General features: G+C 35.7%; 3 protein-coding genes and 1 long non-coding RNA gene across 9 annotated transcripts; 2 read left to right on the forward strand and 2 right to left on the reverse strand.

The window, feature by feature from the left end:
- The first annotated feature begins 469 nt into the window (after window positions 1-469).
- On the forward strand, window positions 470-8,633 carry LOC147555214 (lysine-specific demethylase JMJ31-like). 3 transcript variants are annotated; one of them, XM_086661951.1, is made up of 16 exons: window positions 470-593; window positions 705-782; window positions 1,220-1,303; window positions 1,412-1,570; window positions 2,078-2,146; window positions 2,263-2,389; window positions 3,098-3,170; window positions 3,328-3,444; window positions 4,201-4,320; window positions 4,502-4,520; window positions 4,990-5,068; window positions 5,205-5,500; window positions 5,687-5,802; window positions 5,893-5,986; window positions 7,405-7,465; window positions 8,131-8,633. In XM_086661951.1, the coding sequence occupies exons 1-15, from the start codon at window positions 480-482 to the stop codon at window positions 7,462-7,464; spliced, it is 1,605 nt and encodes a 534-aa protein (XP_086518077.1). In that variant the 5' UTR covers window positions 470-479; the 3' UTR covers window position 7,465; window positions 8,131-8,633. The 3 variants fall into 3 exon arrangements, with proteins under 3 accessions (XP_086518077.1, XP_086518079.1, XP_086518078.1); XM_086661953.1 differs by having other exon boundaries at window positions 3,122-3,170; XM_086661952.1 differs by lacking the exon at window positions 8,131-8,633 and having other exon boundaries at window positions 7,405-7,665.
- Window positions 8,634-10,612: 1,979 nt separating this feature from the next.
- LOC147555215 (protein indeterminate-domain 12-like) lies at window positions 10,613-17,259 on the reverse strand. Of its 2 annotated transcripts, none has more exons than XM_086661950.1 (5): window positions 17,103-17,259; window positions 16,382-16,487; window positions 13,698-13,943; window positions 13,000-13,393; window positions 10,613-11,819 (listed from the first exon to the last, which is right to left on the reverse strand). In XM_086661950.1, the coding sequence occupies exons 2-5, from the start codon at window positions 16,425-16,427 to the stop codon at window positions 10,856-10,858; spliced, it is 1,650 nt and encodes a 549-aa protein (XP_086518076.1). In that variant the 5' UTR covers window positions 16,428-16,487; window positions 17,103-17,259; the 3' UTR covers window positions 10,613-10,855. The 2 variants fall into 2 exon arrangements, with proteins under 2 accessions (XP_086518076.1, XP_086518075.1); XM_086661949.1 differs by having other exon boundaries at window positions 16,382-16,498.
- Window positions 17,260-18,435: 1,176 nt separating this feature from the next.
- On the reverse strand, window positions 18,436-23,989 carry LOC147555216 (heat stress transcription factor A-6b-like). 3 transcript variants are annotated; one of them, XR_015234707.1, is made up of 6 exons: window positions 23,039-23,871; window positions 21,671-22,644; window positions 21,496-21,548; window positions 20,956-21,062; window positions 20,794-20,874; window positions 18,436-18,783 (listed from the first exon to the last, which is right to left on the reverse strand). XR_015234707.1 is itself a non-coding variant. In XM_086661955.1 (3 exons), the coding sequence occupies exons 2-3, from the start codon at window positions 23,105-23,107 to the stop codon at window positions 21,865-21,867; spliced, it is 849 nt and encodes a 282-aa protein (XP_086518081.1). In that variant the 5' UTR covers window positions 23,108-23,172; window positions 23,916-23,989; the 3' UTR covers window positions 21,738-21,864. The 3 variants fall into 3 exon arrangements, 2 of the variants coding, with proteins under 2 accessions (XP_086518080.1, XP_086518081.1); XM_086661955.1 differs by lacking the exons at window positions 18,436-18,783; window positions 20,794-20,874; window positions 20,956-21,062; window positions 21,496-21,548 and adding an exon at window positions 23,916-23,989 and having other exon boundaries at window positions 21,738-22,644; window positions 23,039-23,172; XM_086661954.1 differs by lacking the exons at window positions 18,436-18,783; window positions 20,794-20,874; window positions 20,956-21,062; window positions 21,496-21,548 and having other exon boundaries at window positions 21,613-22,644.
- LOC147555217 (uncharacterized) lies at window positions 18,519-21,064 on the forward strand. Its single transcript, XR_015234709.1, has 2 exons — window positions 18,519-20,239; window positions 20,547-21,064. It is a non-coding gene; the product is annotated as an uncharacterized LOC147555217 (long non-coding RNA).
- Window positions 23,990-25,609: the final 1,620 nt, after the last annotated feature.

The following is a 25,609-nucleotide window of genomic DNA, read 5'->3' on the forward strand; positions in this document are numbered from 1 at the left end:
GGAAGAGTGAAATTCTCAGGATAGTATTAATGTTCCAAATAAAACTCTAGTTGATCGCACTATGGTTATCAGGGATATTCTCTTTCATCATCTGATGCACATCGAACTGACATTAAGTTACTCGATTTCGTAAGCGCCCATTTAATATTTTCATCCTGCTTCAACAATGAATAGTTTTAATAAGATTAACTATGTTAGAATCGAAGATGGAAGAGAGTAACCAAGTAAGGTATCATCCCAATTGTTATTCTGAATCAATTAAAACACTGTAATATGCGGAGAATTGTGGTTGTTGACTATTAGGGGTGGTTGATTAGGAATCCACTAATCATTCCAGATATCGACATCGTGAAATGTCAAAAGAGAGTATGCCTTAAGCCAATTAGAGTCCAAATCTATTGACCAAAGTCAATGGCATCTATGACCTGCCTATAAAATCACCAAAGACGTCTTTAAATTTCCTAAAGAAGTTGAAAAAAATGGAGAAGAATACAATGAAATCATTTGAAAACCCTATTTGCGTTCTTCAATTCGATGAAATTCCTCTCTCTTCTGATTTCATTTCCAAGATCGAATCTCGAAATGTTCCTGCGGTATTCTCAATTCCCTAATTTTTTTTCTTCCTTTCTCTCTGTAGCAAAGTGTAATTCTACCTCCTGTTTTTGATTTGTGTTCTTTTTTTTTTTTTTTTTTTCTAATTTTAGGTTTTCCATGGATGTATCAATGACTGGGAAGCATTCTCTAAATGGAATCCTTCTAATGGCGGTCTCGACTATTTACAGGTCTTGCTTCAAACTACTTTCATTTTGTTATGAGAAAATTAGGGTTTACATAGTAAGGACTGTATCAACTCAATATGTCAATAGGTATCGTTTTAAACCCTAGTTTGATGTTTTTTGTTTGTTCCTTTGTAGTAAGAAATGATATTTTTGCTTAATGAGAAGTACCCATTCACAAAACTATGGCCATAATACCTTCTGTGCAGAATAATTTGTAGTATCATGCAAATGCGAAGGTCTACTGCTTATATTTAGTTCATAAAGCCCGCGAAAAAAGTTCTAACCCTAGACATTCCCAGGATTCTGGGAAGGAAAAGAAAATTCAAATAGACCTTATACTAACATATGGATTAACAGGAGTTTTGCAGATTCGGAGCGCATTATTTTGTTTGATGTTTCATTTCACGGTGACATTTTGATAATTTGCATGGGTATTTCAGGAACGAGTAGGATCGTCTATTGTGGAGGCTATGTTGTCTAGGTCTGCGCCTGTCTTCTATGGAGATCTTAGAAGTCACGAAAGAGTAATAACTTACATTCAATTGGTTTGACGTATTGCTTACGAGAAATGTTTATTCGTTAGATACACCAGGTCTTCTGTATAACACACTAGTCACGTTTATCTATTGTAGGTACCGTTACCCTTCTCCACCTTCATCACTTGTTGCAAACGTCTCCAAAATTCAGATGATGGTAGTCGTGTTTGTGTTGACCCAGAATGTATTGAGCTGACAAAGGCATCAGCAGATGAAGCCTGTGTGGCTTCTCCTGATCAAGTTTATTTAGCACAGGTAGTGACTTTGTACTTCTTGCTTTTGGTATTCATTTGTATGAGGTTTTACACAAAATCCTAGTCTGTATCTATAATTGATGAATCTAGAACTTGAGATTTGTAATTACTGTAGGAAAAAGTCATGTCAACTTTAGACCTAGAAATTTGATTGACGTAGAAATTAGGAAATACTGGGGACAATAATGTCTGAATTATTTCTGATGAAGTACTATCTTATGCCGAAAGAAGATTTACAAATAGACTTGTTAAGCCTAAAACCTTCCTCTATATTAACTTTCAATGACTTCAAATACTTCAAACTGTTTTGCTAGATAAAAGTGTCATATGCAAAATTTGGTCTCCCATGTATGATCATCACTCTTCACTGGGTACTTCAGAATTGCTTAGTTTTATTATATCTAAACGAATTTATTATTGTAATTCTTCTTTCATGCAATCAACAGATATCGTATTTGATTCCATAAGTATGTATCACGTATGAACTTGATTATATTTCATCTTGCAGGTCCCGATTCTGAATGTGGAGAATACAGAGAAGTCTCAGTTGGAAACTTTGAAACAAGATATTCAAATGGTTTGACACTGGTTTTGAGTTTGTTTTCTCTATTTCATGAGGAGACTATTACCATTGAGCTGACCACTCACTTTGAAATGTAATTTTATTGAGTTACCCTTTGTTTCTTAAAACAGCCCAAAATTCTTGAGGGTAAAGCATTAACTTCTATCAACTTATGGATGAATACTGCAAAATCAAGATCTAGTACTCACTATGATCCAGATAATAATCTACTATGTGTAGTTGCTGGATGCAAACAAGGTATGGGCATTACTCGTCGTAGTAGTTTATTATTTGAGTTGTGATTGCTTCATCTTGAAAAAAACTTATTTGTTTAATATGTTCAGTATTAATTTGAAGCATCGGACCTCAATCGTTTCCACTAACTTGGAATAACAGCACAAGGCTCATTTTTGTTGCTTCTGTATGATACACGTTTTCTCTTTATAAACTTCCATATAAAATTATTTTGGTCCTACATAAACGATTAACATACGTAAGGAGACATCAGTATACGCTGGTATGAACATATATGTAGTTTATGGTTCTCACACAGTTTTGTGCAAGTTAAGACAAGATATACATAGAAAATCTCACATTATACTTATTGAAGTGACTTGAGTATCCAATACGAGTGTTGGATTGTCTGATACACAAAATATACAAAAGGAGTAATAACATGTTACCAAGCGTTTCACAGTTCTTGAAGGTTAAACTACATTTCATGCTCGAGATCCGTCATGAGGAAATGGATAACAATTTCTGGCTGTTATTTAATATCAGCTATAGGTCATAAAAGGTGGTGAAAACTAAGAGGGTAAATCTCGAATATTTGCACCCAGTCGAAGTAACGAACATTCGTTTGATGTCTAAATTTTCGAAGTCTATATGATAGATTTTAGCATTGTTTTATCAGACAAGCCTTGGTAAGTGTTCATATTATACATATTCCTACATGTTCATTTGCAGTTGTTCTGTGGCCTCCTTCTGCAGTTCCATCATTATATCCTATGCCTATATACGGGGAGGCTTCAAATCATAGGTATGTTGCGTTGAGACAAGAAGATTCTAAAAGATTGAAAGTAGTTCTATATCTTGGAGATTGTTTTATTTTAGTTAAAGATACCTAGGTATTTGAAACAGTAAAACTGATACTTAACTAAAAACTGTGATGTGTGTTTTTCTTTTTCTTTTGGTAGTTCCGTTGATCTAGAAAAACCAGATTTTTCAATTCATTCAAGAGCTAAGCATTCAATGATGTACTCTCAGAAAGTGATTCTTCATGCAGGTGATGCACTTTTCATTCCCGAGGGCTGGTAAGAATATATATTCCTCTACTTTCAATCTTTTAGAATCTGGAGTTTTTCATATTGATTATTTTTGTTTGCCTTTCTCTTTTGTAAGAATTATGTTAAAGCTATCGTGCCTGATACTTGAGTTTCTTCAATCACTAAAAACTTTATAGCCTTGCAAGGATTATAGAAAAGGTTAGAGAAGAGTAAGCTTCAGAGAACAAAATATTTTAATTAAACTCAACAAAATAACAAAAAAAAACTCTGTAAGACCCGCAAATTTCTCATATCTGCATGAAAGCATCTAACTAATCAATTTGATATGTCACTTATGTTCTCATGGCTCTAACCGAGTGAATAATAGTCTTAATCTTAATTAATCTGAATTGGAACTACAAGAAGGAAGAACCTTGCATATTGTGCTATTAAGTGAGTTCTATTGAATAAGGCTTTGCTTCTAGGGAGTACGGCGAGTAGGTTAACACATAAGACTGTAGAATTCTTCTGATGTAAAGCTGTAGCACTCTTAGGGTGTCTGTTCTTAGCAAATGTGAATATGGATTTGCCCTTACTCGGCACCTATTTGGTTAGCCTATAAAACTATCGGTTTTTGCTATTGATACTTGAACTAACACTCTTTGAATCTTTTCAGCACCATGAATTAGTTTTCCTCCCTGTGGCATATAAGATCATTCCACGTCTGATAATTTTTTCAGTACATTGATTGGTCGTGTTAGACTGTTGATTCACTAGAGGTTTCTTTTGTGATTCTTGTGACAGGTTTCACCAAGTGGATAGTGATGATTTAACTATTGCTGTTAACTTTTGGTGGAGGTCTAGCATGATGTCTAGTATGCAGGAACACATGGATGCATATTATCTTCGCGTGATTATGAGAAGGTTTCTTTATCATTTTTGTTTATTTTATTATGTTTTTAATAATAAGTTAAAAATTTCTTTTCACCATTATTACAAGTTACTTGAATAATTGAGAGTGCGTATATATAGTAGAATTGACTCTTTCTTTTTTATATTTCTTCTTTTTATGTTACAATTGCTTCTCAAATCCTGATGTATGAAGACTGGTAAACAAGGAAATGGTACGCAAATTCTAACTAGTCAGATATTTTGGTAAAATACACTACATAAATTTGAGCCAAATGGTATTTAATTATGTATCTCGTATTATGTATCTTGGAAGAACGACACTTAACATGTGATATGAGTAAAAAGATTATGTATCTTGCAGAATGACATCTAACATCGAGACACTGTCATGCACACACGCACACAAAAGCACACATTATGATCTGTTGTGTTTGTCATATGCCATGACTTCATAATATACATTATCATGGAAGGACTTAGAAATGGATACTACAGCACGTAATGTAATATCTATAGCCTTTACAATTGCAGAGTTTGATTGAGTTAAAACTAAGTTTGAAATTGTTGTGATGCATAGATTCACATACCAATTCAGAAAAACCTCTTCCTTTATCAATAATTCTTTTGTGTGTTTGAGGCTTGAGCATGTGATGAAGGTTTCTTCTTCTGGATATAGGACAGGATCAAATGTTATATCCGAGATCAATGGATAACAGGAACTTGAAGGAGGACGTCTCTTGCCAAAGTGGCTTACAGCAAGGTCACTTTGATAGTGCACGTGCCATTACTTTTGTGATTAATAATAAAACAAAATCAGCTGTCTATCTTCACGTAAGAAATATCCGTCTAATACGGACTCGTGAGAAATATGTAGATACCTTGTATTCTTTTTGCAGGCCGTGAAGAAAGTGACCCAGCATTTGGCAATGAATATGGGATTAACCAAAAGCACAAGGCTATGATGCATGAGATGGATCCTATTACCCTCCAAGCTCTCCATGGACTTGTTTCTTTAGTTCATGATGGTGTGAAGGTTGTTGGTGGAAGTGAACAAAATCACCCGGACAATGCAGAAGGTGAATGCAGAAAGAATGCTGCAGCTAATTCCTTTTGCTTGGAAGATGATGCAGTTGCTAATGTCATTTGGACTCTCAAGCCTCTTCAACTTCAGAGTGTCTTGCTGGCAATGGCAGTACGTCGAGACACATAAAACTTAGAAATGCATGTCTTTTTATTGAAGATCTTTATTTTCCACTTTAGAAGCATTCCATCCTTAGGCTGAACACTTAAAGAGCTTACAAGTTTATTTATCGAAGAGATTTCTGGGTTAAAGTGCGTTCTGTAGCGGAATACTAATTGAGGTCATCTTTTCTCTCAGCATAACTTTCCGAGAACACTGGAGGCTCTGATTTTGCACATGCTTTCACCAGTAGCGGCGGAAGTCCTGACACGGAAGTTTGATGAGATAGATGAACAGACAAAGAAAGAAGATCGGTATATAAGAAACCTTTTACTCTATCGTTTTGGTTCCCGAGTTACATATATTCAATAAAAATTATATCTCATTTATTATTTTTGTTCTAGGGATGAATTTTACCAGACTGTTTATGGTGTATTTGATGACCAATTTGCTGCTATGAATGCAATTCTGAATGGCAAAGAGTCATTTGCACAACAGGTGAATGCTTGCTCAATTATTCAACTGTCCCATAGTATCATGAAAGATTAAAATCTGCATCTTTTTATCCAAATAAATTTCATGCATAAGCTGTCCCGTCTTTAGATCAATAGTTCTGCTCTACGGGATGTTGTATTATAAAATTGAAACAATGAGTACCAATAAAAAGGCTAATTCTCATATGATTTCATATCAAAATATTGAGTTTCAATAATCAATAATCCATCCCAGATTGTACGTCCTGATTTTTTTACAGAATACCAAGTAAGAGCTTAGTTTTTATCGGTTAGACTCTGATTTTCTTAACGGGGTTAGTCATCTAAGTGAACCCTAAAAAAGAGGTTAAAGCTCTGCTTGCAATGTACGAGCTTGAGTACAAAATACTCCGGTTTGTACATTTTTGGGGTTTTGATTACAATATGAATTGAGACCCGCTTATTTCTCTTACGCACACTTGCTTCTAGTTTAGTATTACTGTTTCTTGTTTTTCCAATGTATCAAGCTACATAACACGGATACTCCTTTTTAGCATCGTTAGGCCTTGAAAAAAACAGTGATACTGTCTCTTACGTCCATGTTTTAAAAATGGACGTGGCGGACATATTTTAGGCTAAGGGTACTTGTTATGCTATGGTGGTAGACTTTTCACTGTTATTTTTGAGTTTTTTGGTAACACTTAAGACTTTATACTATGGTAGTAAAGTAGAAAAATTTGTTACACTATGCTTTTTCATAATTGATGTCATTGTCTTTAGCCAAAAAAAAATATCGAATTTTACGCATCGAGGCACCGCCTCAGTAACTTTCTTGTTGGTGCAGCATGAATCCTCGGGCTTTTCTTGTGGTAACTTCAATGGATAAAATATGAATTTTTGTATATACATCCTCTGTATGCTTTGCAAAAATTCATGTTTGGACTTTTGAGTCTTTGGATCATAAAATACTACCCCTAGGTTAATGTCATCGTTGTTGTATAAAACAGCAATAGTTGCTACAAAAAGAATTATAAGTAAATAAATGACATAATTACTAAGACACTAAATGTTGTGTCTCGCTCTGCCTTGTATTGGATAATATTAGGTTGTCGTATGCTATTCCTTGTCGCGTTTTCTGATATAAATATTCAATAACACCCGTACCTGTGGCAATTTTACGTAGGTGTATCAAGGAAGTAACCTATTATGTTTGTCATCCGTTACTGATTGAATTTCTATCCGTGTTTCCATCTCTTACACAATTTAGAATTGATATGCTTGTTTATGGATATGGATAATTAAAGTTCGTCATTAAAACTGCACGATAAAGTAGATATAAGTCCATATCCATCGAGTAATTGGAAATACATGGTACTGTTAATTTGTTATTGAAATTGGCTAAGATACCTCCTCTGTCAAACAATAAATTTGGTTATTTTACAGGCATTCAAGAATGTATTGGACAAGTACATAGGAGTAAATTTTGAAGGACTAAAGTTGTGAGGTATCTTATCTTTCTGAAGTGGATTACACTACCCTAAATTTGTTCTTCACTGATTTAAAAGTAGAATTCTCAAATCACAGATGTCTTGTCTTTGTCTGTAGTAAAACCTGCAAATTTCTATTCCAAATTTATGAAGAAGCATAATGATTATCTCACTGAATTCTTTAACCTACTTATTATTATAGGACAATACTTGTTCATACTTTCTCTTCAATTATCTGAATTATGATATATTTTGTCAGGCTTTTGTTTCTACTACCTGTTGTTTTATGCACCTTGTCTTGACCCACATAGGAAAATTTGCCCTTCCCATCCACTGTCTTCTTACAACTGGTCTAATTCTTTACTCATTTTAAGGTAGTGGTTTGTTTTTTCGGGTTGTCTAAATCTGAGTCGTTTTTTCGCTTGATCTGTTCTAGTTATGGCTTATCGACACACTAGTCATTTCAAGTTATTTCATATCTTAATTAAGAAACATTTTACGTTTGACTCAAATAGACTTGAGATCAGTCCGAGTAAGTCATTCAGACGAGTGAGACGCACTAATCAAACAGAAAACATTCAGAAATATGACTAAAGCACACTAAATTTGTTTAAACTCTAACCAAACTTAGTGTTGATAAGAACTTATATTCGATGTTGATAATGATTATTTTGTTTTACAGGGGGAAGAAGAATAGATAGAATATTTTTCGAGAATGGGAAGTGAAAAGCTATGGTGTGATAGTAACTAAATGGGTATGGTAAAATAGTTGGATGGTTATGAATGAAAGGATGTTTGTACTTCAGATGAGGAATTTGCAAGCTAAGTGGGTAAGATCAAAGAGAAAAAGCATAAGAAAGAAAAGTAAAAGTTTGGTGATTATTAGGCATTTGAACTTTGGAAGAGAAGAAAATGAGTGAAAAGAGAATATAGTTGGGGGGGACTGAATTTTTTTTATTTTTATGGAGAAATGAGATTCCCATTTCATCTTAAAATTACTTTGATAAGTGTTTTTTTGGGAGACCCAAGGAAGAACTTTTAGTTTGTCTGGTTGTGTGTGGGTTAGAGAGAGAGAGATAAAAAGAGATGCAGTCTTTTTTAAGAGGCAAATGGCATGTATTGTGTACCTTAATCTGCAATACTTTCTAAAAGCTTGGGATGGATATCCCTTCCATTAACCCTAAACCTTAACTTTCATTAATCCCTAGGTCATGTCCTCTCCCTCTCTCTATATCCTCTCCCACCATCTTTATATTATGAATATTCATATTGAGTTTTTCCTTTTTTTTTTTTTTAATCTTTGAGACCACTTTTTAAGCTCCTTCTATGATTCCTTTTCATTCCATGAGAATGAGAAGTAACTAGTAAAACCTAGTCCTTACATTGAGGTGGTGTCTTAATTCAAATTGACCAACTTGAATGGTAAGATTCAAAATGTTTGTTTTCTCTATGACTTGTTTGAATAGCTGATTTAATTGATTTTGAGTTCATTTGCGATGGTTATAAGTTAAATAAGCACGAAGCGCCTAGCTTTTCTAGTAACTTCTTTTTTAGATAAACCTTTTGTGGTAACCTAATTTTTTTATTCAACAGTCTTCAAATTTAAACAAACTAGGCTTGAGGATTGTGGTTTGGCTTTTGGTCTTTTATTGTGGGCGTATTAACCTGTTGTCATGAATAGGGGGTAAACAGTGGTCGGGTTTCGACTATTTTAGGTCGAATTGAACCAACCGACCTCTTGGCTCTTTTCAATTTTGTACTTGGAAATCTCGATTTTTAGAGAAGCATAGATATACTAGTTAAAATATTCTAAAGAAAGAAATAATGCTTATGAAGTCCGCTTATGAAGTCAAATCAGTTTGAGTCGAGTGACTTTCTTGCCAAGTAGGCAAGCAGAGTCGAACAATATTTTGTTCAGTTCAAAAAGGTCTATCTAAACGGTTTAGTTTTGTCATTTCAATTTAGTCGGTCCAATCCCTTTTTGCTCACCCCTCGAGAGCATGAATGTACTATGGCTATGGTAATTGTTGAAAGAATTGTGTTCTTGTTTTCAAGGAAATGAGAAATGGGTAAAAATGGAAAAGGAGTAAAGTTTGAATAATAAATGTAAGTGGGGGGGTGTAAGTAGGAATTGAGGAGGAGGAGGGGCTACCAAAACTAAGCCTGCCCCCGTGTGGGGTAATTACTAGTTTTAATGCACAGAATTTAAGAAAGGTGTAGTAGTACTGTAATAGTAGCCAAAACAAAAAAGAAAGATAAAAAAACCACTTGAGAGAGAGTTTGTTATTATTTTGATTATCCCAAGGTTTCCTAAGCATCTTTATTAGATCCGTTGACAATTCTTCTTCTTTTTTTTCTTTTTCCTTCTTTCTTCTTTCTTATTTTCCACACACTCTCTCTCTCACACTCTCTCTCTCTCTCTCTAAAATAGCTGCAAGCCTACCACTAAGTCCTCGGACCACAAGAACACAAACACAATTTTCAACATTGACTTATCTTTGCTTTTACATATCTCTCCCTAGAATGGGGCCTATGGTGTGGTATTTTATACTATGTATTCTTCTCAATTCAAATTCCTTACATTTTGAGGTGATGACCTATGTCAAATGCTAGTGTTATCAAGGATATCATAGGCGAGTTTATTCTATATAAGTTTATTAAAGGTTTTGTTGTTAGGAAGCTAGTAACATAGTTGTTGTTTATATAGCTGGCAAGGCGTGACCAAACTTGTGTCTACTCAAAAAATCTGTGATTTAAATACCGTCACAATCTAACGTGTGTCGGATTTGATCCCTTCTTTCTCTTTCTTAATGGATGTTTATTTTTCGGGACAAATTATCACCATTCAATCTTTAATATATCAATGTAAATCATCCTCCTCCAATGGATAATTCTCAAGTCATATAGAGAGACCTAAAGAATTGAGCTAGCAAGGATGATTTTGGGCGGTGTGTTACCTTTGCCTTCTAAAAAAGGGTAGATTCGTCAATCCCAATGAAACATCATCACCAACGTGCTTACGTCACTTTCCTAGTCTTACTCTATTTGCTTTAGGGTTACACTTTTGTCATTATTAGATAAGACTCCTACTTTCTTCACTTTTCCTACTTTGACCTTCATTACCACATAAAATTACTATATACACCACAAACAAACACACGATATTCATCAACTAACTAAAATTTCCAATTAAAAATCCATCAATAGATCCCAAACAAAATAAAAGAAGTTTCCATATGAAAGTAAACTAATCTTGCCCTAGCCTCAGCTATCAAGAGAAAACCCTAATTTATATCAAGAAGAAAATACTGTCTTCAAAAAAAGGGTGATAAAGGAAATTCAAACACCTCCAGGGATTTGTTTGTCATTTTTGAATTTTATGGAAATTTACCTTTATAGCCCTTGGTTCAACAATCTCCCCATGTACTAGCAAATCCAAATGCTGATGGTTGTGGCTGCTTCAACAGAGAGTGGTCATGGTCATAGGTTCTGAAATCTACTCCACCAGTGGACCAACCTCTCTGGCTCACATTACCTCCACCCCCGTTGTCGTCGCCGTCACCGCCATTCCTCCCACTACCGCCGTCGCCAGCACCGCCATGATGATGTTGATGATCCCCTTCTGCCAGGCCCAAGAAGTCTCTAGTGAGATGGTCATCTTTCTGCCATGTTGACTGATTATTAGTACCTGCAGATGATGATGCAGTAAACCCTAGGTACTGATCCGGTCCACCCATTTGACTCAGTGGTCCAGTTAACTCGTTCAGAGATTGAGGGGCTGTAGTCATATGACCTACTGACTGAGTTTGACTAGGTCTTGTTGTTGATATGGAAGCTGAACCAACAGAAGCAGCTTTTTGGAGTAGAGCAGTAGCTGACATGTGAGGAGATGCATTAGGGTTTGGCAATACAGAATGATTTGTCTGGTCAATGAGAAAGTTGGGTGGTGGTGATTCATGAAAGTAAGAAGAGATAGGTGTTGTTGGGGTATTATGGTTTTGATTATGATGAGGGTTTTGATGATGAGGAGGGTTTTCATGAGATGGGGGTTTCCATGATGATAGAAGAGATATGGGTGGTGGTAATGGAGTTGGGTTTAAGAGAGGGAAGATGTTTTCTTGGTGTTGGTGGATAGTAGAAGTAGTAGTGAAGGAGAAGAATAGAGAAGATGATGAAGGTGGTGGGTTTTGTAAGTGCTGTCTGTTGAAACTATGGAGAGGGAGAGAGAGAGGGTGGTGAAGATGATGATGATCTGTTGATGTTGGAGTAGGGTTTGTTGGTGTCAAGTTAAGATTAGGGTTAGAGGAAAGTCTTGCACTCTCCTCTGCCAATGCATCACAAAAGGCTCTGTGGGTAATGAAGCTATCCTTCCTGTAATTAATCACATTAATTAAGAAACAAATTAGTATACGTTGAAAATAATTACAGAGAACAAGAAAAATTAGACAGACTCTAGACAAAAAACCTATTTAACTTGTTGTAATCGAAATAGAGAGAGAGAGAGAGAGAGGGGTAAGTGGGGTTATGCATGCAAAAAAGTAATGGGTAATTGGGTATGGATGGAACCATGAATTTTGAACCCTAAAATACAAATGGGGCACTATCCTATTATGTGTAAAGTGTCTTTTAGAAATCTTGTATGAAATCTAGGGTATAAATTTTCAAATCCCCAAGATTTTAATCACTACTATATTTTCTTTTTCAGACCTAATAAAGTTGTAGCTAGAGCTAGAGAGATACAAATCCAAGTAATGAGTATCTCATAGCTAGATAGCTTGCATCATGAGATATAATACATAGTCTCACTTAGCATATTATGAAACATGAAAACTCCAAAAACAAGAATACAAAAACATCTTATTTTGGTATCACTTTTTCAGTAGACAAATTCAGAGATTCATCATTTTTCTTGAGATTGCAGGCATTCCTTTCATTACTAAGTACCAAAAAGAAACAAACACAAAAATACATTAAAAAACAAACAAAATCAAGAGAAAGAGAAAACCTAGCCTTGCATGAAAATAGTAGATAATAAGTAATGGGTAGTGTTCAAAACTTATATAATTATCAATTTGGAGCTAATTTTGAACTAGGCAAAAAATTAATAGGTAGCCATTAAATCACATAAAGTTCTACAAATGTTCTATCTAAATAAGAGTTAGGCAAAACAACAATTAAGATTTTTAGGGCAATTTATTCCATGAGTAGGTATAGTATATAGTCTTTATTATTCAAGAGTGATAGTCTGTTCGGCCAGTATTCCACTGGCCGAGATTCAACCGGAATAATGGCGGGGCAGAGTCTCATTTTCCTTAATTATTCATGGAAGCTTACTATTCTTGTGTACTAGAACCATAAATAAGACCCTCATTCAAACAAGAAAACAGAAGACTACTGACTCCTTCAAGTCATTAGAGTCCAAAGAATGAAAAACCTAAGTGCTAAGAGACACACAAAAACTAACGAAAGAATCCCAATGTTAGAGAGACAAACAAACATACCAAAAAGGACCATTTTAGTGAGTGAGAAAGAGAGAGAGAGAGATGGTTACCTAGAGAAAAGAGATCCACAGTCACATCTATATTCTTTAGTCCCACAAGTTTTAAGATGAGCTTTCCAATCAGATTGAACTGCATATTTCCTTGCACATTTCTCACACTTCCATTTCTTTTCACCATGTTTTCTACCAAAGTGTTTCTTGATTCCTGTTAGGTCACCAAGTGCTCTAGAAGGATCATGATGAACACATGAAACCTCAGGACAAACATAGACTCTTTTCTTATCAGTAGTGCTCTTCTGTTTCAACTTCCATGGTAAGTTATGACCTCTCCTATGAAGCTGAAGATTTTGATCTCTTTGAAAACCCTTGTTGCAGATCTCACAAACAAATCTATTTGTAGCTAATAGATATTTTGGTGATAAAGCAATCACTTCAGCATCTGGGTCTAAATCACACCATTAGCACAAAAATTAATCAGATTAAACACAAATATAATGTTAGGGAACAAGAAAAACTGTGCAGACTCTAGCAGAAATCTTATGTGGTTTCTCGTGATTCGCACTTCAGGGATCAGGATAACAAGAAGTGTTAATCATAGCAATCCACTTAAGCACAGAGTCTGCCTGGTTTTTCTTGTTCCCTTTAACAGAGAGATAATAAACAGGAATAAATCAAGAACCCTAGCTAGCTAGCTAGCTAGAAGAAAACTCTAGCTAGGGTTTTATTAGATAGGTTGAAAGTATATATACCTGGGTTACCAGGGAGGTTTCTTTTTCTTTTGATCTTTTGCTGCTCTTGTTGCTGATGATGATGGGATTCAGGAGGAGGAAGAGGAGGAGATATAGTAGTAGTAGTAGGTGATGAGAAGATGGTGGTGGGGTTATTAAAACAAGTTAGGTTTTGGAATTTAGTAGCAGAAGAACCACCACCACTAATGTCTTCTTCTTCAGATAAAGAAGTTGAGTTATTGGATAAAGCTTCAGGAAACATGACTACTGCCCAAACAAACAAAGAACAAATCAAAACAAAAGTTATTATCAATTACACAATGGGTATTTCTTGTTTCTTTCTATCACCTCTTTCTCTCTCTCTAAAACTAAAACTAAAACTAAAAGGTGGCTGGCTAGAGATGGTTATTAAGGTTAAATACAAAAAAACAGAGGGATGAATTTGAATACTTCCAGCTGCTGCTGCTGTTGTTTGAGTACTATAAGTACTATAGACCTAAAACAGATGGCAGAGAGATGGTTCAGTGTGACAGAAAGGTATAATTCAATGGGTGGGGAAGAAAAAAGCAAATTAATCTCGTGAAGAGATGATGATGATGATAATTGCCTGGATGATTCTCCAACTAAAGGGTCACTATCTGTTTCTGGATTTCTTGTCTGTCTACTTCTGCATGCACAAATTAGAACTCTCTTTCTTTCTCTCTCTAAAATAAAGATTTAAAATGAACACATGAATATCATCATCCCCCCACTATTCAATTATTAAACATGTATTTGTGAGTTTCTCTCTCTCTCTCTCTCTCTAGTCTCTACCATTAACAACTATGGATGAAAAACTATAAGTGTATCAACTAAAGTGGATTCGTAAAACAGAGACAATTTCAGTAAACTACTTAGTGTTGGAGAAATGGTGTGTGCTTTTATGTGACTACAAGTTAATGATTATAAATTCAGACTTATAAGGTGAACATGAGTAGGGAATGGGTATCGGGCCGGCTCGCGTGCCCATGGGTACTTCTGGTCTGGATTCGGGCGTTCCGGTAGCTAATACCAAAGAACAGTAAACTTGGCAGGTGGGCTCGGACGCCCATAGGTACCTCTGGTCTGGGTTCGAACGTTACAGGTAAATAATATCTTTGAACAGTAGACTTGACAGGCGGGCTCAGACTGGACAAAACAAAAAAAATTCCTAACAAAAACCCACCATGGGCGGGCGTCGGGCGTCGGGCGGGCCGGATTTCACAATATGTCAAAGATGAGAAAAACAATAAAAATAAAAGAAACCCAAACAGAGGAAAAAAAAAGGTGAAGAACTCTGTTAAAAATAAAAGAGAGATATGGATGAGGAAGACCTAAAGTTAAGACCACCAAGAATACAAACCCCACCTCCTTCTTAAGTTAACAATATTTTTTTTTAATAGTTTCTTTTTCTCACTCTATGAGGTAAGCACTTTCTGTCTTATCTTTGTTCTTTGTTACTATAAAACACCCAAACCCTAAAAGGACCTTGATTTGAATAGGATAATATTAAAAGGAGTTGTTTACTAGAGAGGTTAGTAATAGTAGTAGTAGAAGAAGAAGCTTAAAAAGCTATGGTGGTAAAGGCATATATATAGTCTATGTAAAAGCCTCTACAAACTAACTTTGTAATCTTTTTTAAAACCCACAAACAACATCATTTATTTAGTGATTGACTTCTTTCATCTTTATTAGCTAGTTTTTTTTTTTTGAAGTACTTCCCTTCCCACTTTCTCTATCTACTCTCTTTGCTTATATCTCTAAACTTCTTTTAGTAATTTTGTAATAAAAATTCTTTGTAAGTTATTCGATTGTGCGAGAGTTGTCGGTAGATTGAGTTCGAAGCAGATCTACCTACAATCTTCTAAGAGAAAAGGAGTGTGTTTTACCGGCAAACAAAAAGAAAAGAGCAAGAAAGTAGACGTGAAGCACGGAAGGAAAATCAATTTAACTCCTTTATGTATTTCGATATAGTCCAATAAATTGGAGCCACAATACGCCTTTTCGGTTGTACAAAAAAAATTTGTCTGGTACCAATTATTGGTAATTTTTTAATTCATTACCTATCCCTATGATATCTCAAGAAAATGAGAATATATAGAAATTAAATGAAATGAATAACCAAAAAATGTTAGTACATTTTATTGATTCTTACAAGCTATATGATTTTATCTTTCTTTTGTTATTATTCTCTTTTCACCCTAGGTTCATAAAAGTGCCCTATCTTAACCCCACCATAACGAATTTGGAAGGTCCCTTCTTTTCTCTTTTCCTTTTTTTTATTCCAAAACCAAACTCAAAGCCTTGAGGAGCTATGTAGTAGAGTCAAATTACCATTTTTACCCACTATGATAGTTTAAGAATCTCATGTAATATTAGTATAATCACTTATAGCATAGATAAGGGTAAGATTGACACTTTAAGTGGTGGACCGGATTCTAAAGGGCATGCGTGCCCTTGACATGGCAACACTTTCCTCTTAACAATTGACTTAAAAGGATGCTTTAACCTCAACTAAATCCTCTAGAATCCAATGTGAGTATTTTCATTCAAATTCCCAAGTGGTTAACCCTCAATGATTTAGTTGTTCTGTAGATTGATTGAGTTATTCTAGGGAAAAATATTTTCCCAATTAGAACGAGAGAAATTTTAATAAATAATTCGGTTTTAATTAGTTTGATGTTTACCTGTAAATTGAACGTTTGCAGATGGCGATCTTCTGTTTTCGTTCATGAAAAATCTCCTTTCCGCTTTGTTGGTGGCAGATCTTTGTTTGCCTATGCAAGCCCTTTCCTATCAAAACACTATTCAAGGAATCTTCATTGTTTGCCCTTTTCAAGTTGCTAGACTAGGTATTTCTCAAAAGAAGAATGATATATCTCTATTTTAGTTATAAGTAGCTTCTTCTTTCTTGTAAACATCGCCGGTTAAATACCATTCATGATAAAGTATTTCAAAGATAATAAAGAATATCGAGATTCAAAATTACTCTGTTAAGTGTTTGAAACTGATAAACACAAGTTTACTTTTGACACGGTTCGACAGATGCAGCTATTTCAAATTTCAAAATTTAAGCGGTATTTTTTTAGAAAAAAATCTTAATAAATGCTTATATGTCCCGCAACATAAATACACCAAGACCTTCATAACTAGACTAAGGTCCAAGGATTAGAGCAATGATATCCAAAAACAAAAGGTTATTTTCTTTTTGACCCATAGTTTGTGACTAGCTTCCTCTTGGCTCCATATTTTTTTTGTAATTTCATTCAAATTTCCAAATGGTTAACCTCAATGATTTAGTTGTTCTATAGATTGATCGAGTTATTCTAGGGAAAAACTTAATATATTTTCCTCAATTAGAATGAAAGAAACGTTAATAAAAAAAAATGGTTTTAGTTTGATGTTTACCTATAAATTAAACGTTTGCAGATGACGATCCTCTGTTTTCGTTCACGAAAAATCCCCTTTCAGCTTTGTTGGTGGCAGATCTTCGTTTCTTAAACCTTTGCAAGCCCTTTCCTTCAATATTCTTCACGAAATCTTCATCTTTTTCTCCCTTTGAAGTCTAGGTATTTGTCAAAAGAAGAATGATATATCTCTATTTTAGTTCTAAATAGCCTCTTCTTTCTTGTAAATATCGCCAGTTAAATGCCATTTGTGATGAAGTATTTCAAAGATAATGAAGAATACTGAGACTCTGAATTACTCTGACGCGTGTTTGAAACTGATAAATACAAGTTTCTTTCGACACGTTGACACAGACAAATGCAAATATTTCAAAATTCAAAATTTAAGCGGGAACTTTTATAGAAAAAATGCCCTGATAAATGCTTATATGTCCCCCAACATAATATTCCATCATGACCTTCCTAACTAGACTAAGGTCCAAGGACTAGATCAATGTTTCCATGATGATAGTGAAAATGTTTAACTAATGACTCAAATATGCCCGACCTAGTCATATAATAGATTATATTGAACCGGACAAATACATAGAAAGAAACTCTTAGTAACCACTCAACTCGAGAAGGCGGAGTGCTCGCTCTGTTTGAGAGCTCACAACCTAGTCCGTTCGAAATATGGGTTTAAACATTTTCGGCTTCAAAATTGAGAAAATAGTTTCACAAGTTCTAACCGGGTCGAAGTATGAGTACACAAAGGTTTTCTAGTTAGGTCCTTAATTTCAAATAGCCCGTAAGTTTTATGACTGTTCAAACCGTGAAAGGCAATACATTAGGCAGCTGAAATGGGTGGCCGCCCAAAGCGCATGCTATATAATGCAGGGCCCAAAATCCCAATTTGTGTGTAATCCGAAAGCCTACCGCATTTTCGTCGGGGGCCTTTAGCCGCACCCAATACTAAAATACGCAGTAGCAAAATAGCGATGACTAAAAAGTGCACGGCTTAAAAGTTAAAACACAATAGGCTAAATTTTGCGGAAGCGCAAGCTACCCGTTGCTAAAGTGCGCTGAGGCACAGACTAGCATTCGCTATAGTGCATTTTAGTTGATGCTGAGTTGCCCTGCGGCTTAAATTAGGGTTCCGAGGTATTCTTGACGGGCAAGTGAGCATACTCTCTTTCAACAAAAAAAAAGTTAGCATACTCATGTTTTCCCTGGCCCTAAACAAAAATCACTGTTCAGGTCCATGACAGAATTGTTTCGATTTTCCGGTCCAATCCGGAAACAAAATAGTGCCATAACCAAAAATAAAATAAATTTCTCAACAAAAAAAAATAACCAAAAATAAAATTCTATATTTTTCCTTGCTGAAATTGTGTTATTTTTCTCTCTGTAAACTTCCATTTACAGGGAACTTAACAATTATATAACATATTTGAAGAATTATATCCGCACCTGCATTGTCAATGAAAATGTACATATCCATACGATCAATGTTCATCGACCACATTTGAACAATCATTTCCCCTCTTTACGTGAATGGATCAAGCTCCATTATTCTACTACAACGTCAATGGTTTGCTCTCTCTATCTCCCTCCAAGTTCTTGCTCCATTCTTTCGCAATCTTTAAGTTAAATCAGTTTATAAACCGATATCCGAAGAGGTGATGCTCCGGAGTTACCGGAGCCTACACTACACTAAGAAGTAATTTAAGTGAGAACAGAACATTAGTGAGTAATTTGGAGAAAGAAGTATGATTCCGCAGCATCTTCGAGTAAGATACCATCTTTCGAGATTTTGAGTGCACCGTCGGCCATAGGGTGGAAATGGGATATGACTCCGACTTCCGTGGGCACCTCTGGTCCGTGCTCTGGTGTTTCAGATAGCTTAGGTCAAAAACTGCTAAACTTAGTAATCGATGTTTCCGATAACTCATGTCAAGGACCACTCGGCTTAGTGGAAGCATTCGACCCAAAGAAAAAACATTCCCTTCAAGAAAGCCCGCCATGGGTACTAATTAGCAACAGGTAAGGCTTTGGCCAGGCCAAGTTTTGGGTCAAACATCCCAAAATATAACAAAAAGATTAACAAAAACAGAGTGGAAAATCTCTCTACACAAAACATATAGAGAGACAAAGAAACACAAACACATACAGGTCCGAGAGAGGAAGAGATATACATATCGAGACAAATATGAAAGAGAGAGAGAGAGAGAGAGACTTAGAAACTGAAGAAAGTGATAAATCTGCAGTCATCTTCATCATCATCCAATTTAAAAACGAGCTATACTTTGAAGCTTGAACCATAAAAGAATATAGTTACAAAAAGAATTTACAGGAAATTGAAGAAACTTATAGATTCTTCTTCGTTTCTTCACTTCATCTGAAACCATCATTTCTCTCTCAGCTCTCTCGCGGAAGACTTACAGAGGTCTCTCATTTCCATCAGAAACCTCTCACTAGGTCTCTCTCTAATTCTCACTCATGGAAGCTTTGCAGGGGTTTTCATTTCCATCAGAGAACTCTCACTAGGTTTTTCTCTCATGAAAGACTTGCAGAGCTCTCTCGTTTCAATCAGCCTCTCGCTAGGTCTCTCTCTAACTTCCTCTCATTGAAGTCTTGCAGAGGTTTCTCGTTTCCAATCGAAAAAATAAACAACTAGACCAAATGTCCTTACCTATTATGATATGTGACCTGCACAAATCTTTTTATAACAAGGTCAAAGCCGACCAACCAACACATGCAACTTATTGTCTATCTAAAGAACCTGAAATTATCTAACTCTGGAATACAGAACATCCACCTGTCTAGCCTGGCAGGTTCTACCACCATGCTGAACACAAGTCGGCCGTGACAACTACAGAATCTCAATCACAATAGATGGCACAAGGAAGAGTAATTGTAAGCGATTTCCTTACCCTCCTAAAGATTAGGCCTTTTGATGTCAATGACGATTCTCTCAATCACTTCGTCTATAAAAATTCAGAGCTTCAAATTTCTAATGGATCCTGCAGTTACGCATCCATGTCTATCGCACTAATGTTCTAAGATAAGCATTAAAGGCGCCTCTTGGAAGAGTGAGCAGACTTCACTAAATCTGAGTTGGAGTTCTTCCTAACCCCAACTTATTTCTGCATATCCTGAGTATTTTTTTTTTTTTTGAATAATGATTGAAATAAGAAGAAGAAAGGGAAAAGAATGTACACGCCCAAAGGGCAGAAGGCGAGAGGGACGCCAAGGAAAAAAGACGAAAAAGAAAACTAACAAAACGCAGCAAAGCGAGAAATAAACCCACAACGCGCGATTACAGCGACAAGATAAACGCCCCCCCAATTCCCCACTATATCCGAAAACGATCTAAATTTAACCCTAGTGATGTTGCGACTCCAATGGAACACGTAACATTTGGCTGAGAACACTATATCTTCCACCGTCCCCACTATATCCTGAGTATTTGGAATCAGATAATATGAGAATTAAACACATCACTTCCTCTTGAAGAGAGATTGCAGCAGCAGAACCTTTCTAGAAGAATTTAAAGAGAATCGTACCTAGGAGAATGCTCTATCCTAGACTGTGCTATGAGAACTATGAAGAAAACAACGAAAAAGGAGTACCATAATATGCATGTGACTATAACTTCAGATATGCACCGACCGCCATTTAAAGAAAACATAAATGAAACAAGAACCGTGTACCCGTTAGAAGAAATCTGAAATCTTTATGAGCTTCAGAACCATCTCTTATCATCAAGTGTCAACCATCTGATGCTAAAATATCTACATTAACATAAACAGAACATCAAACATCCAAACTGAAAAACGACGTATTATGCATGAGAAGTGAGAACTTTTAACAACCTAAACCAAATTGTTCAATTCTTTAAGCTCTTTTGAGCAACAGATAGCTGCATCCTGCAAAGATAGATAGAGAGACGAGTAGCTGCAAACTGCTAACTGTCAACCATCTGATTCACGAAAACAAGCCATCAAACGATTAACTAAAAGAGGAACCAGTATGCAAGATAGACGAGAAGTCCAACAACCTAAATCAAATCTTTTTGAACTACTTAAGCCCTTCTTAGTAATGGGTAGCCGTAATCTGCTAAATTATATATATAGAGAGAGAGAACAATGGGTAGCTGCAGTAAACAATCCATCATACAGACTTATGTAAATGAAGATTCATCATGCCCGATGGCTGCAATCTGCTAGGTCTATATATACATACGTATATACATGTATACATATACCGATATATAGAAAGGAGAGAGAGGGAGAGAGAGAGAGTGGTAGCTGCAATCTGCTCAAGCAGATGATGCTACGAAATCTACAAATCATGTAAGCGAAACATTAAACTATTTGAGTTATTATGCAAGAGAAGTGAGAAATTTCAAGAACCTAAATAAAGCTTTGTATTCTTTAAGCTCTTCCGAGCAATGAATAGCTGCAATCTGCTAAATAAAATAGATAGAGAGAGAGGAGACAAGAAATGTTTATCAGAAAGTAGAACACTAGTAAACAACAATGGAAATAGACAGTTAGCCATTAAGAAACAAGTTATTCGAAGCATTACACTGTAGTCTTGCTTAGTCTCTTTTTGCATATCAGATGATCTTTGAACTGTTCCTGTGAAAGCAAACACAAATGTGATATTCGAAACTAAATTCAGCTATTTAAACACAACAAGACACTTATGAGGACAATCCAATAAAAAACAAGACAGAAATTAAGTCACCCAATATATAGTTCAATTCAACTAGAAAATTTTCATTTTCTTTCCTTTGGGCTAGAACCCAAGTAGCCCAATTGATCTGCTAAATCATTCACATCTTCATCTTCTGTTACCTCAAAGTCTTCTTCCCCGATTTTCTCATTCAGAAGCTCTTCCCAAAACCTATCATTTAGTTCTTTATCTTCATGTCTGAGTTGTTGTTGTTCTTCTCCTTTTGCTTCTTCTTGCTCCCTTCCTACTTGATTCAGTCCTTGTATCTCCAATGCAAGTGTCTCTAGTTCAGAGACTTCGAAGCCAAAATGCTGTAACTCAATCTTAATGTTGTTATCTTCTCCAAAACTATGGCTCGACTGTCCGAAATCAACATTATTAGTCCCTTGATTGATTGGCCTTCTTCTTTTTCTAGTAATTGCATCTTCAAGTTCCTTCCTTCTTTCCTTCTGTTCCACCAACTGTTGGATAAAAGTTGGATTCTGCATTGCTTTTGCTAAAAAATTCATCATCTGTTGTTGTTTCTGCTCAGTTCCTTGAAGTCTTTCCTCCATAGATTGAAGGTAGTCTCTGGTGTTCTGTTGTTGCTGCCTTAGCTTCACTAATTCCACCATTAAAACTTGCTTATCTCTTCTCAACCGGTCGACTTCTACGTCTAATCCTCCGAACCGCCCAACTTCAACACAAGCACCCAATGGTTGTTGTTGACTAGGAACAAAAGAAGATGCTTTTCTCCTTCTAATGTTCTTCAGAAGATGTTTATGCCCTCTTAGAAACCCTTCATTGGCAAATTCCCATCTATCTGGATCAACCTTTCTAAATCCCTAAACCCACAAAACTCGAAACCTTAAGAATATAGTACTAAAATTAAACTTCATAAAAGCAAAATTCACCAACCTTCACTAAATCATCGAACAAGAACTTCCTTTAAATTTGAGAACTCTACTGAAAAAACAAGAAACCCAAAAAAGATAGAAGCATTAAAACATCAACTAGGGCATTTTAACATGTTTGCAATGATATGTACCAAAACCATCAACAATAGAACGACCAATCAACCACAAGAGCAATGGGATTTAATACTGATTTCAATGTGCTTGAAGAAGATAAGAAAATAAAAATCCAAACTTTAATATGAAACAAAATGAAATTCAACTAGAATCATCTTCAAAATCAAATATAGATAAATAAAATCTCAAATGAAAGTAAGAGACTTACATAAGTATTGAGTTGCCTAACAAAGCTGGAGAAGTTATTGTGCTTGAAGTATCTAGGAAGAAGATCCATTGAGAATGTATGAGGATCCCAAACAACAAAGCTATTGCTTCTTCTACTCCAAGAAACAATATGATCTGTAGATGGGTTATCAACCATATCAAAAGTTTTTGTTAGAAATGGAGGAGGACCTGGGTCATGTAATCCCTCAATTGGTTGGGGAAGAGAAATCATGGATGAACTTAACCCAGGAAACTCTTCTTTCACAGGTACCAATGGATTCATTCTTTGAATCTAAAAGCTCAATTGTATAGTATGAGAGATTAAATTCACAAGTATTGATGAACAAATTGGCTTTAAAAATGGTGCCAAGCTTAACTAACAACAGTTCTAGCAGAAGAACTAAACAACTAATCCAAATGGGTTGTGAGAACAAACCCACAATTCTCTTCAAGATGAAAATCAAACAAGTTAGATAAAAAGGGTATATCCAATTAGAAATACTAAGAAATTATTTGAACCCTTTTGAGTAAATTACTGAAACAGAGGAAATTTGATGAGAGTTCAAAAGACAAACTGAAAAAGTTTATGAAAAAAGAAGCAAAAGGGTTCATGAATGAAGGAATAACAAGTAAGATAGTTTTGCTGTTTTAGGTAGGTAGTTAAACTAATTAGGGTTCCAGATTTTTTGTACTAAAAACCAGAACAAGAAAGAACTAGATAATGAAAGTAAAGAGTTTGATTTATATATAATTGGAAGTTCTTAAGCTTCTTAAAATTTTAAATTTTGATTCTCAAGACTCCATTATTGGAGAGTAGAAAGAACTAGAAAGTTCTGGAACTATGGGCTATTGAGCAAATTGGTGGTATTAGCCCATACCTAAACCTGGTTTTGGAATACCATTGGCGGTTTCTGATCCACTTGGAAACCATCTTTGGCGTCTGACTCAGGATAGAGTAGATAGAACTTAGAAGTATCTTGATTGGTGGAAACAAATATTTTATTATAAATCTAAAAAGAAGATCTATTAAAGAAGATATTATTAGTGGCTGATAAACTCAGGAGTCAGGACCACCATCACCTATGGCTCCCACATGTCATGGTGTCATTAAAATTGACAAGTGTAATATTACCTTGACAAATGGCCAATACTGATACGAAGTTATCATCGATAGGACCACTAACTCAGTAGAAATCTTGGTCGGAGTTTATAGTGCGGCAAAATATTTTCTCTCTAAATTCTGCACATCTATCTGATCCAGATTCAAACGTCCATGTACCTGATCAAAATTCAACCTAGATAGTAGTAAGCTAGATGAACTTTATAGATGTGGCTCATTGGTCTTAGCCAAGTTTGCCAGTTTTGGTCACTTTCACCAAATTACATTTTTCTCCGTATAAAGATCAAGTTACCTAGTGTCACGGCCATCTTGTCAAGCCATGTTGGTATTGCCGATGGCCCGTGTCTTTTTGCTATTTTGATGCATTGTAATATGTCTAGCATATGCCTTAGGCTATCTTGGCATATGTCTCATGCATTTAGGAAAGTGCCTCTTGTATATAGTAGCTTTAGTTCCGGATGTGGCGCCTGTCTTTGACCCTGTGCCATCCCGGTTGGGGTACCCAATATACTTGTACCCATCTCTTGTAATATTACTTTTGTTAGGCTGACTTGTACCTAGAGTGCGCACAAGTGCCGCACGACACCTTCCGAAGAAGTAAGGTCGTGACACTAGGGCACAGCCTCACTTCTACTATCTACTTGAAGTAGACCTAGTCACCTAGATAACCTAATCTTCCTTTCCTCTCTAACAAAAACATGAAGGGAGTTCCATAGGCGCCCACATTTTCGACTTGAAAACCTTGGATGAGGGAGCGCCTATAGCACTAAAAAGAGGTGTCTTTAGAAAGTCCCAAACCTAAAAGATAAACACAGTCGGAAACTTGGATCGGTTGAAAGAGAGGTTGAAATCAGAGACCTAGATTATAAGCAAAAGGGTATCTAATTCGATACTTCTTTGACTCGAAATAAGAATTACTTATTGAGGTGGCATTAAGCGGGCGATAGATTTAGAATATTGACTACCGAGAATTGGTTAGAGCAAGCAAACGCTGATATGTGGTACAGAAGCGTGACAAATCATTACGTAAATAACATATTTTAAATTAATGAAAGTGGGTTAGGTACCTGATATAATAAGTTGAGTGACATGTGAACAATCTTTAAGGGTTCATGGGAAGGGCTTCTGCAGGAGTATACTCATGCGTCAAATCTGAAAATCAAGTAATGAAAGCAACAAATCCCATAAAACAAAGAGATCAGCACAATAATTAACAACTTCATCAGTTGATTATAAATTAAGCAAACAATCCATACCTTGTATGTCTGAAAATGAACTTGTCCATTGCACTACCGAAGTCTATAACGCGCATGAAAAAGTAGGAAGTTACGAATTAATCATGATTAGAACATAAAATTATCCAAGTATTAGTTGCAGAAAAAACCAAACCAAAAGGCCCTTTCAGCAACACATGTCAGTAAGTTTGTCTATTAGGCAGACGTATCATATCAG

Source organism: Eschscholzia californica, unplaced genomic scaffold (assembly GCF_041429995.1).
Source record: "Eschscholzia californica isolate CP2 unplaced genomic scaffold, dmEscCali1.0.p SCAF_2, whole genome shotgun sequence".
Classification (NCBI taxonomy): Eukaryota; Viridiplantae; Streptophyta; class Magnoliopsida; order Ranunculales; family Papaveraceae; genus Eschscholzia; species Eschscholzia californica.

Coding starts and splice junctions, on each gene's coding strand:
- LOC147555214 (XM_086661951.1), top strand. CDS start 480: ATGGAGAAGAATACAATGAAATCATTTGAAAACCCTATTTGCGTTCTT. Junction 3,445..4,200: donor CTTTTCATTCCCGAGGGCTG/GTAAGAATATAT, acceptor TTCTTGTGACAG/GTTTCACCAAGTGGATAGTG. Junction 5,987..7,404: donor AAGAGTCATTTGCACAACAG/GTGAATGCTTGC, acceptor GTTATTTTACAG/GCATTCAAGAATGTATTGGA.
- LOC147555215 (XM_086661950.1), bottom strand. CDS start 16,427: ATGAACGAAAACAGAAGATCGCCATCTGCAAACGTTCAATTTACAG. Junction 13,944..16,381: donor TGCAAACGTTCAATTTACAG/GTAAACATCAAA, acceptor TTGTTTGGGCAG/TAGTCATGTTTCCTGAAGCT. Junction 11,820..12,999: donor TGTGGATCTCTTTTCTCTAG/GTAACCATCTCT, acceptor GATTAATTACAG/GAAGGATAGCTTCATTACCC.
- LOC147555216 (XM_086661954.1), bottom strand. CDS start 23,320: ATGAATCCATTGGTACCTGTGAAAGAAGAGTTTCCTGGGTTAAGTTCA. Junction 22,645..23,038: donor TTAGGCAACTCAATACTTAT/GTAAGTCTCTTA, acceptor TTGTGGGTTTAG/GGATTTAGAAAGGTTGATCC.